Below are 14,932 nucleotides of genomic sequence, written 5' to 3'. Positions count from 1 at the left end.
CCGAAAAAGTAGGAAAGAGTCATAGCTTCCGAAGGCAAATACTTTGATTGATGTATTCATACATGTTGTTATTCAAATAAATGCTCAAACACAAAAAAACCGCGGCCTTTAATGCAACCCCCTAATATGCAGGGTATTCCGTAAGTCAAAGTCAATCGCTCAGGAGATGAATGGAGACCCAAAAACAAGACAGATTGACCTCGACTTACGGGACACTCTGTATATCACAAATGATGAATAATATTTTATTATATAGAACTACTTATTGGTATTTCCCAAGTATTATAATTTCCCAAGCAGGTGGAAAGCGATAAGAGTGGCAGAAGCCATCGATGACGAATTTATGAAAGGCGACTAATAACATAACTTTTATTACATCATCTACGTAATATAAACACGCACAATAGATGTTTGGTAATGCGTTCTCACTTACAATATACTATATTGCTACTCCTGTTCTAATCGTACTATAAAATACTGTCATGAATGTAGATTAATACATACTTGTGTGCAGAGTTTTTAGAGACTTAAGCCTACTGCTTTTTTAATCAAGAGACTACGAAAATTCTAGGTCGCGAGCAACGGAAAATAATTGCGCGTTCACGACTAATTGAACGAATTAATTAAAGACACGGCGACCTGTAAAACGTGGAGAAAGAGATTACGCTGTTCTGAGAAACGATGTGAATCATAGGTGATGTATAGCATAACGATCACACGACTCAGTGACAACTCTGTTTATTATTCATCAAAATAATTTAGTACCACATTAAGTGAGGGGCATCTTATCTTCAAGGGGGTTTGTTTTCTTACTTGGCTGAAGGCTAAACGAGAGGGAGAAACAGTAGGAAAAAAAGGTAGCAGACAATGAGTGTACCGTTTGAAAAGATCACCCTTAGTCAAGCGTTTTGTCGATTAATGATTGCATGTTTTCTCTTTCTTTCTTTCTTGCTTGCTTTCGTTTCGCACGTACGTAAGGAATATCATTTCTCTTACCGATGCCTGAAGATCGGACGTGTCTCGTGGTCGTGTGTGTCGATCAACTGTTAATTACTCTCGTGTCTCTTTCAGTTTATTCCCTTATTTCCTTCTATCGTCTACATTTTATATGTCTTCGCTATTACTAAGTAGTAGTTAGAACTAAAAAGTACAACTAGTAACTCTCTTGGAACCCACGCAATGAACTAATGCGCTCTAAAATTTCCGTACATGTAGTATGCGTTACACTTTACGCGCGAGTCTTCCACCAGCTTATCGCTCGAATGTTTTAAATTTCAATGTGTGTCGTACATTCTCTCTCTCTCTCTCTCTCTCTCTCTCTCTCTCTCTCTCTTTCTATACATATATATTCGGCTGTGCCTATTGTAATATATCGTTATTATTAATAATGCACGGTGATTGAACGCCAAGTATGTGGCGAGAAATCTATCTTTCATCTTCGTAGTTCTTCATTTTGAGCATACTTTTATAATAAAGCCTCGTAAAGAGCGACGACTCTCGTTTCCCGAAAAATTTATGTTTCCCAGAGACAAAATTAAATTTTCAAATGTCGCGTGTATGATTGCGAAGCCTCTGGACAAATTGCGATCGACATCTTACAGGCTCCACGAGATTCAATTATACATAAATATATGTAATATAATGAAATTTACACATCGTAGCCAAGGGACACGTTCTTTCGACAGAGTCCGCTACACAAATGTGCAACGAACGGGGTAGCCGATTTCGATTGCGACAGTTTGCATTGTTATCCCGTTACTTATTCGTACTACCATATCATTTTCCTTGCAACTTACTCGTTTACGAGCTACGTTATACATTACGTGTCCCACCGAAACGAATCTTCATTAATGCGACAATATGTGTGACAACTCAATACTTATCAAGGGTACACGTGAGCCGATATTAGACGATCATTGACACTCGGTACTTTGCACAAAGACGCTGCGCGTCTAATACGTGTGTATGTGTGTGTTTCGTGTTTCTGTGTATGTATATGTTCACATATTGAATGAAGAAGGAGCAGCATATCCCGTTCTTCTTTACTCTCAAAAACTCTCGAGGAGAGCGCGCGAAGATATATCGACAACGAATTATAGTTACCGCGGAAGAGGTGACGCCACAGCCGAAATTTTCGCCACCGTCGACAAGTTAAAAAGAGATTCGACACGTTTTTATTAAACACGCATAAGATCATAATCGAAGAGGACGATCTTTTTTTTCTCTCTTTGCTCGTGTGTATATGTATGACAGCTGGTAACTAATACTTCAACGGATATAATAGCGAGTAATAAGCGGGCGAGAAGAGAAAATCAAACTGGGCGGCTCGTACATCGATCATCGACTCGTTAAATTTCGTGCTGCGCGAAGACACGTATATGTACAGAATAATGCCTACGATTGCACAACTGTCTAAAAGGAATTATTTAACTCTTGTAATTGTATATGGCATTAATAACCCCACGTAGCCGTAGGTCGTAACGAGAACTCGGGGGAGCGTCCTCTCGATCGTTTGATCCTTATAGTATTGACCGTCTCTCGATTCACTCTCCTCGAATTTTAGTGCAGTTCATTGCCGTAAAACGATGTTTATAATATTATGATAATTATTCTAATTATATTTTATTATAAATTAATTAAAGAGCTCTTAATCATACGTGTTTATGTGTGTTTTTCTTTATATATAATAATAATAATATTAATATTAATGCATGTATACGATAGCTTTTGTAGAAGCTTACTCGTTCGGCCGATTCCATCAAAAATGGACGCGCGTTCGTCTTTTCTCATTTCATTTTCTTCTTTTTTTTTTTCTACGTCCGTTCTCTTCCACACAACGTCTGACGGAAAATCTAAAATTCGGTGACTAGCGGCACTCCCAAATCTTCACCGTTTGATCGACGCTCCCGGTGACCACGTAAGGATGGCTTTTGTGGAAATCTATAGTATGTAAATTACAAGTGAATAAACCGACCGCTCGTGTTCATGTATTTTAACCGGTATTAAAACCGAAGAGAAAAAGGGAAATACAAAAATGAGAAAGAAAAAGGGAGGGAGGGAAGGAAAAAGTAAGATAGATATATTGATTCGAGCTGAAAGCGAAAGATACAAACCGACAGAAGTGCAAAAATGAACGTGCGCTTCGAGGGTCTTCATCACTCGTTTGTTGCGCGTGTCCCAGACTCGCAGCGTCTTATCGTCGGACGCACTGACGATAAACTTGCCGCCAGGATGGAAGACGATGCATCGTACCCAGTTGTCGTGTCCGACGAGGGTAAAGAGGCACACCCCGGCGCCGACGTCCCATACGCGAATCATCTTATCTCGAGAACCAGACGCGAGGAAGGGTCCTTCGTGTGCGCCTTTGTTGTCCGCTCCGGCCGCCGCATTGATCGATGCTCGCGCGCTCTCGGGCGCCCATGCGATGCATTCCACTACGTGATCGTGATCTCTGAACTCGACCTGATGATCGACCAACGGTTTTGCGTTTTTACACATTTTTGCAGTTTTACACATGAATGTGGAATTGTCACAAAATTCTCTGATAAAGCGCGTATTCAAATAAACTAGATATTCTTCAACAAGAAACTTTTCTAATCGAACGCAACCGTATGTTATACTTTTCTAGGAAAAATCGCCTCGTTGAATGAATTACCTTAGTCTCCTTCGTCGCCACGTGCCATACACGAACGGTCTGATCGTTCGAGCAGCTGGCGATGAGCTCGCCGCACGGGCTGACTCGCGCCATTCTTACCCACTCCCTGTGTCCCACGAGCGTCTTCACGCAGTATCCCGTCGCTACTTCCCAGATCTTGATGGTTTTATCCCTAGAGGCGCTCACTACGAAGTCACCCTGTGGCACAAACGCGACGGAGTTGACATTGTGATCGTGGCCGTGCATGGTTTTCACGCAAGCAAACGACTGGTGGAAGTCCCACAGCTTGATGGACATGTCCGCGCTGCAGGAGACGAGCAGTTTGCCCGAGACGTCGAACGCGACGTCCTGCACGCTGTCGGTGTGGCCTTTTAGTGTCCTCTCGAATTCGCCACTCTCAAAATCCCATACCTGAAGGGGAAGCGAACGATGTGATGAATATGATGAGGAACATTCGATCCGAGTTCTAAATATAAGTAAACGTTGATATCTGGCGAAACGTTCGACCGATCCTCACCTTAATGGTAGCATCTTCGCTGGCGGATACTATAAGACTAAAAACCGGATGGAAAATAACTCTATTGATAGGGGCTCTGTGTCCAGTCAGACTGTACTTCTCCGGCGGCCTCGGTATCCATTCGGACGGCGATCGCTTGCCGCGCGTCGGTGCGCCTTCTATAAATTCCTTCTCCGCCTCGGAGAGTTTAGACTCCAGTTCCATTACCTGCGGGAGAGAGTGTTTCTCGGATGAATTCGAGAGCAGAGACTTGAATTAACGTATCACATCAAATCGAAGAGTTTTTCTATATAGGCGAGGAGATACAGAATCGAATAAAGAAAGGCTTTTTTACCTTCTTCTGCAATCGTATGACCGAAGTCCACTTTTTCTCCAGGAGACCCCCGTATTTCCTCTCCACTTCCCCCGGCATATCGGCTTCTTTCTTAAATGCCTCCAGTGCATCTTGATAGCCATTGGTGCTAAGGTAATCCGCGATCGCCTTATTTCTGGAATCACAAAAATGTGCTCTTGTGAGAGACAAAATTGATCACATCAATTTTGTACGCATACAGGAGACTTGAGCGGCGGACACATCGTCGAACTTTACTTTCGACGCAAGTGTTCCTCATCGGTATTCATTTTCCCACCAGGTACAGCTGCGGGGGACTGAGAGGGAGTAGTAGTGAGCGACGTGTGTTGTACGATAGCTTTAATCTCCAATTGTTTCACGTTAGTGGCCAACCGACTGATCGCCGTCTGTTTATGACGCAGATAAAGATAAAATGCTGTGCCTGCGCACCGATACAATGGACGGAGGAGGAGTAGGAGTAGGAGGAGGAGGAGGAGGAGGAGGAGGAGGAGGAGGAGGAGGAGGAGGAGGAGGAGGAGGAGGAGGAGGAGGAGGACGAGGAGGCCGCAGGTTGTCGGATACGTGGGAAAGAGATTGAAAGTCGGGCAAACTTGTGCCAGGGTGAAAGGCCTCGCTAGTCGGTCGGTCGGTCGTCCGTCCGTCTCTATTCACCTGACTCTCCACGTGATAGCGAAGTATCGGTCGCAATTTGCGCCCGATTCTTGTTGTTTTGCAACAACTTGCCGCCGCGTGGCACACGCGGCACGCGAGAGTAGGAGCGCGCAATTCCGCACAGATGCACATGGTCCCGGAAAAAGAAGAAAAGACGGGAGAAGCGCGAAGCTATTTCTCGCCTGAGCGGAAAGCAGTACCGTTCGCTACCGTAACCACGCGTTGACGATTCTTTCCCTCTATTTACTTCCGCCTCGGCTTCGAATTCATTCATTTTAATGAACCAACTCATTCTTCTCACTTTGATTCTACGGCAGGATCGCGCGTTTCTTTGGGAAACACGAGATGCTGAAACGGAGAATACATCATCAAGCATGCCAAAGATAAAAATCATTCGCGTCGTATATTAATGCATCTTGCATTAGATTAAATTATAAGTAGCCTGAGATGTGGGTGAAATTGCATCTTTACAAATGTCAGTGGGAAAAAATCTTCGCAACAATCACGATTCTCGCATACCGGTCACTGGTCACATGAGAACGCTTCTATTTTTCTAAGAATCAATTTCGATCACATGTTAGCTGATAACGCGGTAAGTTAACGGTTCACTCGCCCGCATGATCAATAGTAAACGAACGTGTAACACAAACCTCAATAGCGCGGGCGAGCGGAGAACAATTTCGAGCGGCATCGCCGAGAAGACCGGCGTATCAATAATTTCGCAGCGTTCCTCGCGACTGGAGATTCCCATCGGCGACTAATGAGATTTATCTGTCGCTAATTGCAGTCGAGGTATAATAAGTACAGAATATCGCAAATGCGTCTTGGCCAACGCTGTAATATCGTAATTCGTATACGCGCGGCTAATTACGCGCGTGATTCGCGGAAAATTCAGAGGGGACCACAAACGCGGATAATGACGGAGAAGCGATTCGTAAGAAGCGGCCGTGTATCCCGGTGAGAAACTTCATATCGCGCACGCACAATAACGCCCGCTACGCCGGCAGGTGTGCCGCGATGTACAAGTGGAAAAGAATAGTTCAAGGAGATAGGGAGGTAGGGATCATTGTCTCCGTGAGTGCGGAAGGCACTCACCTGTCGTCCCTCAGACATTCCTGCCGATTCATCGAGCTCGCGCGAGAGTGGAAAACGACTGATAATCCGAATAATTGAGCTCCGCTCGGGAGTAATCTCAACAAGCCATCGAGGATGGATAATTGATATCCTGGAATAAGTAAGTCTCTCCTGAGAACATGCGCGTAATCTGAGGCGCACAAATGTACGTACATCTCCAAACCAGGATGCACCTCTCAAACAACGAGTGAGCACAAATAATTACAAAGACAAGCGAAAAAAGAAATGCGAATTATACTACCGGAGGAGATTAAATGCCGGTCGTCAGGACGAAGTAGAAGGAAGATTTCGTGGAATTTAATATCGAATCGGACGAACTCAATTGATAAAGAAGATGTGATGCAGAAAGAATCTCGTTTACGACGAATCGCTCTCCCGCGAAGAGAGTTACGTGTAGTGTAATATTTAATAGCGTATCACCGCGTTTCTCGCGCGCGGCGACGACTTCGCCCGCGGGGGCAACTCTCGCGCAACCATGCGAAAGTTATGGCATTCGAAATTCGCCGCCGATGCCGATGATCGATACGCGAGCGGGAGAGCAAGGTTTAATTTATTCCAAAGCGGCGAGGTGTAGAGCCACCGCGTTGGAATTCGCATTGTTAGAGAGCCGAAAGACTTATTTCACTTAACGGACTCGCGCGATATTTATATGTTCCCCCGGTCGATTTGTAAATTACGTTGTCACGGGGCCGAGAGCGTATTTACTTTCTCGCGCGGGAATATTTTCTCTCGCCTCGTATCCGAGAATACATAATCACCGGCGATCTACTCGCGACATCCTACGCGCGAGTTCCTACGACATCACGAGAGAAATGAGAGTGCATTTGTATCATTCGCTGCCGCGCGTGCTCGTTCGCCCGCAATAAATATCTGAGAATGCATTTCATCGGAGATAATGCCCTTCTAGAGAGCGTCCGAGAGGTCGAGGAGAAGAAGTGACTCTATCGAGCGGCGTACATCTCGAAATGAAACGCGGATAACGCCGTATCCGCCGATGTTCCTCAAACACAAGTAGTACATAACGAATGCGAGAAACACCTGCGGCGATCAACTGTGCCCTGCCTTGCTCTGCGCCGCTCTTATCTATCGCCTCTCCTTTCTTCGTTCGTTACATAAATTAAAGATGGAACGATAGTCGAGGGAGAGACTAGGAGATTGCGCTACCAAGATACGACGAGAGATGCTCGTATACAAAGGTCGGAAGGAGAAGCGGCGGCGGCAGCAACAACAGCAGCAGCAGCAGCAGCAACAGCAGCGGCGAATATAACGGTACAATAGAACTTTAGTCGAGTTGAATTTTTTTCCCTCGTTCGCGCGCCGCAGCGTGCGATGAATTATGCGAGGAACATGTGCCGGGTCGCCGAAGAACGTGCGGATCGAAGGAGTCCTCAGGCGATTACCCTTGTTCCGCGATCTGAGACGAACTGCGTGAAAACGGATACTTGAAGAAGGCGGGAAACGGAAGGTAATTTATCCGTCTGGCCCTTTGCGCATAAAACGGACGCTGACATCACCGTGAAACCGTCTGGCCTCACTGTATCTATTACGCTCAAGCCTCACGAGAGCGAGCAGCACGCTCTCAGCCTACGTCGGACCATTTTTCTCGTCTGCAATATTGCAAGCCTTCTATTAAAATTGAATTTAATCTCAGTCAGGCATGGACACGAAACAATGCGAGAATAAGTCGTTAGTATCAATGGAAAATATCGTGAACGTTGCAGCTTCGAACGTTTTCTCATTCATCACATTTACCACCACTACCGGAAAGTTACAATTCCGCAGCCACGATATTTTCCATTCGCACTGGACTCGTATCCAGATTATTGGTCCAAACAACAATCACGCTCTGATTATCCAGTTTCCCGGATTAAGAAAATGATGGATCACCGTGATCGCCGGTGTCCCGTTAAACAAAGCTTTGTCCAAAAGTTTCCTTCGACAATGCTAATCGCCATCCCGTCTCAATTTACAGGAAGCCCGGAAGTCACACACGTTCGAGGTCATTTGTTAAAAGTTACATGTGCAACCCCTAAGGGCTGAAGAAAGTAACATGGATGCAATAGGACACCTGTGCTAATCGATGAGAGCCCTCTCCTTCCAGTCAGAAAGGGCCACGAGTCTCTCTCTCTCTCTCTCTCTCTCTCTCTCTCTCTCTCTCTCTCTCTCTCTCTCACTCGCTCTCTCCCCCCTCTCTTCTCTTCGATCCCATTCTCTTTCTCCCTTCGCTCCAAGGGTTGCTCCGAGAGTTCACCGCCGCCGCCACCGCCGCCGCCGCCGCCGCCGCCATCACCACCGCCACCACCACCGCTGCCGCCGCCGACGACTCATTCCGTGCAGTTATCGATCCGCAGTTCGCGCGTGCTCGACAGACACCCTCCTCGCCGACACCCCCACACTGACGCGCCCCAGCAAGAACAATTCACGAGCGATTTTGCGTCATAGGAAATAAACCGGCATAGATCGAGAATACAATCGATGACGGTGTCCCCGTTTAATCATCATCGTCATCGTCTACGTGCGGGAAAAGGCAAAATGCGCCAGTAAATCAATTATATATGATCGCTTGAATAATCAAGAAGTACAATTTATACGTTGATTCGAACGACCTTTCGTGAGAATCGCGATATTTAAGTCACGGAAAACAGCGCTGAAAGTATCGAGCAATTCTGATAACGCTCCTCGGGAAACAGCTAAATTTATATATTTTGTATTGGATATTACATTCAGATAAATCTGCATTCCGAATACCTCAGAATTATATCCTAAACATACATCGGACGCTACTCGATTCAAGATGGAAGGGAAGAAAGGCGGGCCTCGAATGCCTCAATATTTTATCGGGCTGTCGAGGACGAGAGAGAGAGAGAGACAGAGAGAGAGGGAGAGAGAGACAGAGAGAGAGAGAGAGAGAGAAAGAAAGAGAGAGAGAGAGAGAAATGACCAGTGTTGCGCGAACCGTGGTGCGTTCCATCGGAAGATAAGCATGAATTGGGACATAGCGAGATAATGACAGCGACAGCGGTGCTGTTCGATATGTTCGAATACGCACGACGAGACGTTCGAACACGGGAAACAGTCACACAAGCACACTCGCGCGCGTTGAAGAGAACTCTCGGCTCGCGGAGATCGTTATTCGCGCGTCGAATGACTCATGTATAACGTCAAAGCCTTTAGCAGCCACCCGTACCTCTCCGTGTGAAATCGAAGGCTGGAGGTTTGAGAAAATTCAAGAGCGGCTGCCGCAGAACGGACGCCCGCATACCGCTGCGCCCACGATTATGCAAAATGTGTAACGAACTAATTACACACAGTTAGTTCATTGCGGCTCGATGCTCAATGCCAGCTAAGGATGCCAAGGTAGCTCTCAGCGATTGCAACAACGCGATAGCGTATTCGCGATAACAATTTTCCAAGCAGCCCCCCTACGCGTTTTCTACGCGACATGGAAGAAAAATTGAGAGAGCCATAGAGAAGCTGAAAGGGGAACTTTGGCGTTGGCGCGGTGGTGAGGGAAACCTTGCGTATTTCCTCGATTGATCCGTTCCCGGACTGCACGCATTCGCGTGCCACCCCCGTGAAAGTCAAACGGAGAGATAGAGATAGCGGTATCCCCAGCTGTGAGACCAGTGGAAGCTAGCATCTGTTAAGAGCGCCATGAGAGGGAAGAAGACATGTGCCGTGACGTGGGCAAATAGAAATGGTGAATCGAAGCTCATGAGAGAATTATCGAGCGGTAAGCCAACTTACAACTCCTCCCTCTGACGTTGAGACAGCACCATTTTCATGATCCTCGTGTGTGACCTCGCTGATACCTCGATGGTGATTCCGTGGAGCGCGACTAGATCTTCCAGTCACCTCTCAATGACCTCTCACTGCCCCGCCATCAACATTGCCTGCAACAAAAAAAAGAACATCACGTCAGCTGTACGTGATAAAAAATATGCGACAAATTCTCCGCTGCTGCTGAGCGTGCGAGAAATATGAAAATATATTAATATTGCATCGACTATATATGTATGTTCTCAATATAACACTGACGTAATATCCATGTATTAACTGCATCAATCGTATCTGCGAATTTTCTCCGCGATCGGAGCTGCGCATTGCTGCCTCGCGCCGTCAGCTCGCGTATATTTTTCTACCGCAGAAAAGAAAACTAAACGCGCCCGCGGCCGGAACTCTCGCGCGAGAGTCGAGCGTACCGAATTGTTTCCGCGGGATAATGTAACGCGCGCGCACACAATACGCCTGAAATCAATGTCGTGGTTTATTTTACTTTCCATCGTCGGAGAAACCCGATGCAGGTCGCTCGCGCTGCGAAATCAGTGTCGCCTGCTCGCGGAACCACTCGCGAGAGAGCTTTCGTCGCACGAAAGCCGGCCGTCTCGTGGCGGCGAGCTTAGAGCGACTTGGAGCGCGATTTCGCCGAGATCGATAGCACTTTTCGCCGCACGAAGAGTACGCGAAAGGGAAAGGCGGTAAAAAGTGAAGCTCGAGATCGCAACGCTCACACGAGCATGCTTCTGCACGAGAGTCACTGTGAATTTAACAGCGTAATATAAAGCATCACGCGCTGCGGCTGCATCGTCAAATGATGCATCAGCTGCTACGGGCTGTCTCGCCGAAAATACGAGAGATTAGATTCGAAATCCTTCTCGCGAATCCTTGCTTCGTAGGGATTTCTGCTGTGTTTATGAAGTAAACGTTGAAACAAACGCTCGCCAGAATTTCATTGGTTCGTTTGCTGGTTCGATGCTGCAATCGAGAGACAGCGAAGCTTTTATCTCCCTGTAGATTATCGGTGTATTTACGGGACGTGGGCTGATCCCGATTGAGGTGAAAACACCATTCCCGAGGAGGAAACAATCATGAGGAAGGACCTTGACAATCGTAACAGGCGCACGGAACGTCGGCGCAGCGTCGTCGCGACGCCGCTTCACGATGGCGATGCGCCGTAATCGATAAACCGGCACAGTACGCCCACCCCGCAGCGGTCGCGTATATTTTCGCCTTGCGCGGTGCATTTAAATATTCATATCGGCCTCTTTTTCTGCTTCGACACGCTCGTAACGTTAAAAACCGCGATGTTATATGATTGAAGTGGCCACGGGGAAGAGCTCTCTCTGTAATCGGCGGCGAGTCGATCCATCGGGCAATAATAAAAGATGAGGCACAAAATTACAAAGCGATTAAGTGCGCAACCGGTAAGAGTGCAAACGCAATAACGCGTGATAATAAAACGATGCAACGGGCCGTGCAACGGGCATCCCATATCGCGGCCGTAACCGAGGTATGAATGGGGCGCCAGCGAGTGCGGCGATACACACGCGATACTTATTAGTCATCGTCGGCGGAAAGTACGATACTTTGTTGAAAAGGAAAAAAGAAACTGGAACTCGCGGACTGCGCGCGCGTAAACGCACACGCTGCGAATAGTTGAAAGTATCGCCGCGTATCACGAAACTTGCATAAACGAGAAGTGTATAATTCCAGACGAGATGTCCTTGCTGGCGCGATAGTGCGCATACTGCAGTGGAAAGCAATAAAGGCTTTCCTCGGCGGATTTTGTCCACTCGACTTTAGACGGGTCCTCGGGTCAAGATACGAGGCTCTCAGAAGTATCGTGTGTTCATCTCGACAGCTTTAAAACAAATAAACGTAAAAGATAACGCACGCGAATATGTTATGAATAAATTAAAGTATAATCTGGCACTAAACACGTGTCGGTTTGCTCGCCAAGTCGTCTTTTCGCACATTTTCGTGCGTGGAGATTCCAACCAAACGTCTTGGTAAGTACTCACGTTTAGGCAGAACCTTCGATACTATTCGATACAAGTCCACGACGTGCGTACGAATTCTTATCACAGCCAGTCCGATTCTCTACAAGCCGCCGATCGATATCTCGATCGCTCGCACACGCTCTATAACAGTCGACGTTTCCGGGATCATCGGTCCAGGTGAGTGACTGCCTGCCGACTTTCCTGACCTCGCGCGCGCGCGCGCTTCGATCTACCTGTGGCTTCGCTCTTCTTTCTCTAACTAATCCGTTTACGTAGGTGACACGCGTGGAATCGCTATCCGCCGGCCGCAGGATCGTCGATCAGTCAAGGGAGCTGGAAACGATATGAACAGAGGAAGCATGGAAGGACATAGTGTGTTACCGTGTCCGAAAACGGACCGACCGACAAAGACGAGAGAAAAGAAGAGAGTTCGGGGTAGATCGTGGAGATCGGATTTCCTGAGGATCCTCAAAATCTCTCTCGTTCCGTTTCCTCTCCCCCCTCGATAAAGTCGCACGGTTGTCCGGTGCAAGTCGGCGACAAAAAGATTCTTACAACGTGATTCACCGGCGAGATCCAAGCTTATTTTGATGTTTGACGCTTCGGGCGCCAAGTGAACCCGATGACCAGTCGACCGACCCTCAAACGAGTTCAGCTGACGACGTATGTTGGGAGCTGCACTTTCTACCTCGCGCAAGGAGCATCGCAACAATGACGCGTGTCGCGCGACTTCGTCGAGAGGTGAATCAATGCGCGAACGAGAGACTCCGAGTTAATTAACGCGTGTGAAACTCAACGGTATCTGGAATCTTATCGTTTATCTTATCCCCGAAAAGGAGAGAGACATCGCAGCTTAATTGTGACCGCGGCAAATGTATACGATTCGTTCTGCTTGAGTATGTAACGCGGGTGCAAAAATCGTCAGCGCAGAGTGCAGTTAGGCAAGACCGAGGCTTTTGGCACAGCCGCGGTACAAGCGAGATGGAACAAAACACGGAAGTGAGAGCCAACGAGCCCACTGACAGTCACGTTTCGTACGATCGTCCCTCTTCGGAGAATTGATGATATGCACCGAGAGGCAACTCGCGCGAATAACGATTCTCTATCCGCGGCAATAACCGCGTCATCGGTATCGCTTGTACACGTATCTGGAAAAAAAAAGTACAATTCAACGAGGAAGGTTGACGCTGACAATTATTCTCGAGATAAAGTGAGATAGACCGATGTTATTATGACAAGTAGACCGACGTGACAATGACTCAGTGAGACGAACGTAATCTCGAGGAAGCATTGACCGGCGCGTCGAAGGCACTCCCGACCATTCTCTCGGGGTGGTTGGGATCTCCGATTACACCGATGGTGACCTCTCCGGAGACACGAAGCATTCCCAGAACTCGATACGACCTCTCGAGGAAGGGAAATGCTCTTCATCATGAGAACGCTCGTGGAATTCGCCGCGATTCGCAGAGAAAAACGACACGGTCGCAGCATCCCCCGGAGTGTGCGCTGACTGACGAAGGCGATGATGAAGGGCACGTACACGATCGATCATGATGTTGAACGTCTCTGGAGGTCTCGGACTCGCTTGCATGTCCTCGATTGACGGAGAAGAGTAAGAGCGAGAGAGAGAGAGAGAGAGGGAGAGAGAGAGCGAGAGAGAGAGAGAGAGCGAGAGAGAGGAAGCGGTGACAGCTGATCGCGCGGCGTCGAAGAAGTTTGTCAATGAAGCATCATCGCGCAACGCGAGCGCAAGTTGTCGAACATGATAAAGACGCTGCAGGTCGCTTGCGCGTTCGAGACACGCAGCCGAAGGTCCGCGTAAAAAGGTGCGCGATGCACGGAGAGAACCTACGACCGGTGGTTGCCGCGACGAGGTAGAACCGTGCGAGAACCACACAGCCTGCAGGCCAACCAGCCAGCGGTTACTCGCGAAAAAATCAATTCGCGTTCGGTGACGTGCGACGCGCGTATACGTTCCGAGAGGACTGGGCATGCTGGACTCTCTCGCGCGCGCGGCCGCCCGACAGAAAATCCGTAATGTCGCGACGACGCGGGCTCCTGGGGACGAGGCGTACGCGGACGTGCTCGAAGACAGCGCGAGACGCGATCGACGTCGCGTACAAACGACGCGCGCGTGACTCGAGTCATGGTACGAGCGCGCCGCACAACCGTTTGTTGTAAATCGCGCACGGCCATCTTTGCAGAGAACCCGTCAGCGACCGTCTGTGTAAAGTCGCGTTCTCAGGTTTCTCGCGCCGCATCGTCTCGCAAACGCCGAGGACCGAGCGCGAACTCGGCGTCACCCGGTCGCTCCGCCACGAGGAACCCCTTCGCGGATACTCACGTCTGTTTCACGGAGCAGCAGCAATGGGGATGTCCTGAGTAACGACGAAAAATCGCGTGAAAACCGGGCGGACGCGACTATCGAGGGACTCCTCGGGATCACTTCTGCGATCGGACTGGCCCCGCGAGGTGGCGTCTGCGCATTTCCGGCGCATGCGCCGCGTCGAGCTGAGTCTAGTCGCACCGTTGTTCGCGCACCGTCCGAATTTGCCTGACTCGCGCGACATTTACGCGACCTCCTGCGACATCTCCTGTTAGTGTATAAAACTAATAGAATGAAAAGAGAATTTGTACCGTCTGAAAAATTGCATATCCTGCTTCGATTTATCATTAAACGTATGCGTACGCATCTCAAGTTTGTAATAAAAAGCATTGGAAACTAGATTTGTATTTTAATTTAAATTTTATCTGCAGTCGGCTTTAGTCTCTCACGTATATATATTTTATTCTGCAGTTTCTTTAGTCGCTTCTTTCAGTAAAGATATAGTTAGGAGGAATAT

At 47.9% G+C, this 14,932-nt stretch overlaps 1 protein-coding gene across 1 annotated transcript; it reads right to left on the bottom strand.

Annotated features, from left to right (window-relative positions):
- Positions 1–722: 722 nt before the first annotated feature.
- On the bottom strand, positions 723–14,548 carry Lis-1 (LisH and WD40 domain-containing Lis-1). Its single transcript, XM_011138378.3, has 7 exons — positions 14,434–14,548; positions 10,057–10,202; positions 4,507–4,660; positions 4,173–4,379; positions 3,656–4,066; positions 3,114–3,462; positions 723–2,940 (listed from the first exon to the last, which is right to left on the bottom strand). Exons 2-7 carry the CDS (start codon positions 10,092–10,094, stop codon positions 2,867–2,869), a joined length of 1,233 nt encoding a protein of 410 aa, XP_011136680.1. The 5' UTR covers positions 10,095–10,202; positions 14,434–14,548; the 3' UTR covers positions 723–2,866.
- Positions 14,549–14,932: the final 384 nt, after the last annotated feature.

Source organism: Harpegnathos saltator, unplaced genomic scaffold (genome assembly GCF_003227715.2).
Source record: "Harpegnathos saltator strain DR-91 unplaced genomic scaffold, Hsal_v8.6 scaffold290, whole genome shotgun sequence".
In the NCBI taxonomy this organism is placed as follows: domain Eukaryota; kingdom Metazoa; phylum Arthropoda; class Insecta; order Hymenoptera; family Formicidae; genus Harpegnathos; species Harpegnathos saltator.
The sequence above is the reverse complement of the archived record's forward strand: the minus strand, read 5'-3'. Positions and strand labels throughout refer to the sequence as shown.

Bases quoted from the DNA above. Each gene is read 5' to 3' on its own strand.
- Lis-1 (XM_011138378.3), bottom strand. From the start codon at position 10,094: ATGAAAATGGTGCTGTCTCAACGTCAGAGGGAGGAGTT. The intron at 4,661-10,056 runs GTAAGTTGGCTT...TTGTGATTCCAG, and splicing joins CAACGTCAGAGGGAGGAGTT to AAATAAGGCGATCGCGGATT. The intron at 4,067-4,172 runs GTGAGGATCGGT...CTTCCCCTTCAG, and splicing joins GCGAAGATGCTACCATTAAG to GTATGGGATTTTGAGAGTGG.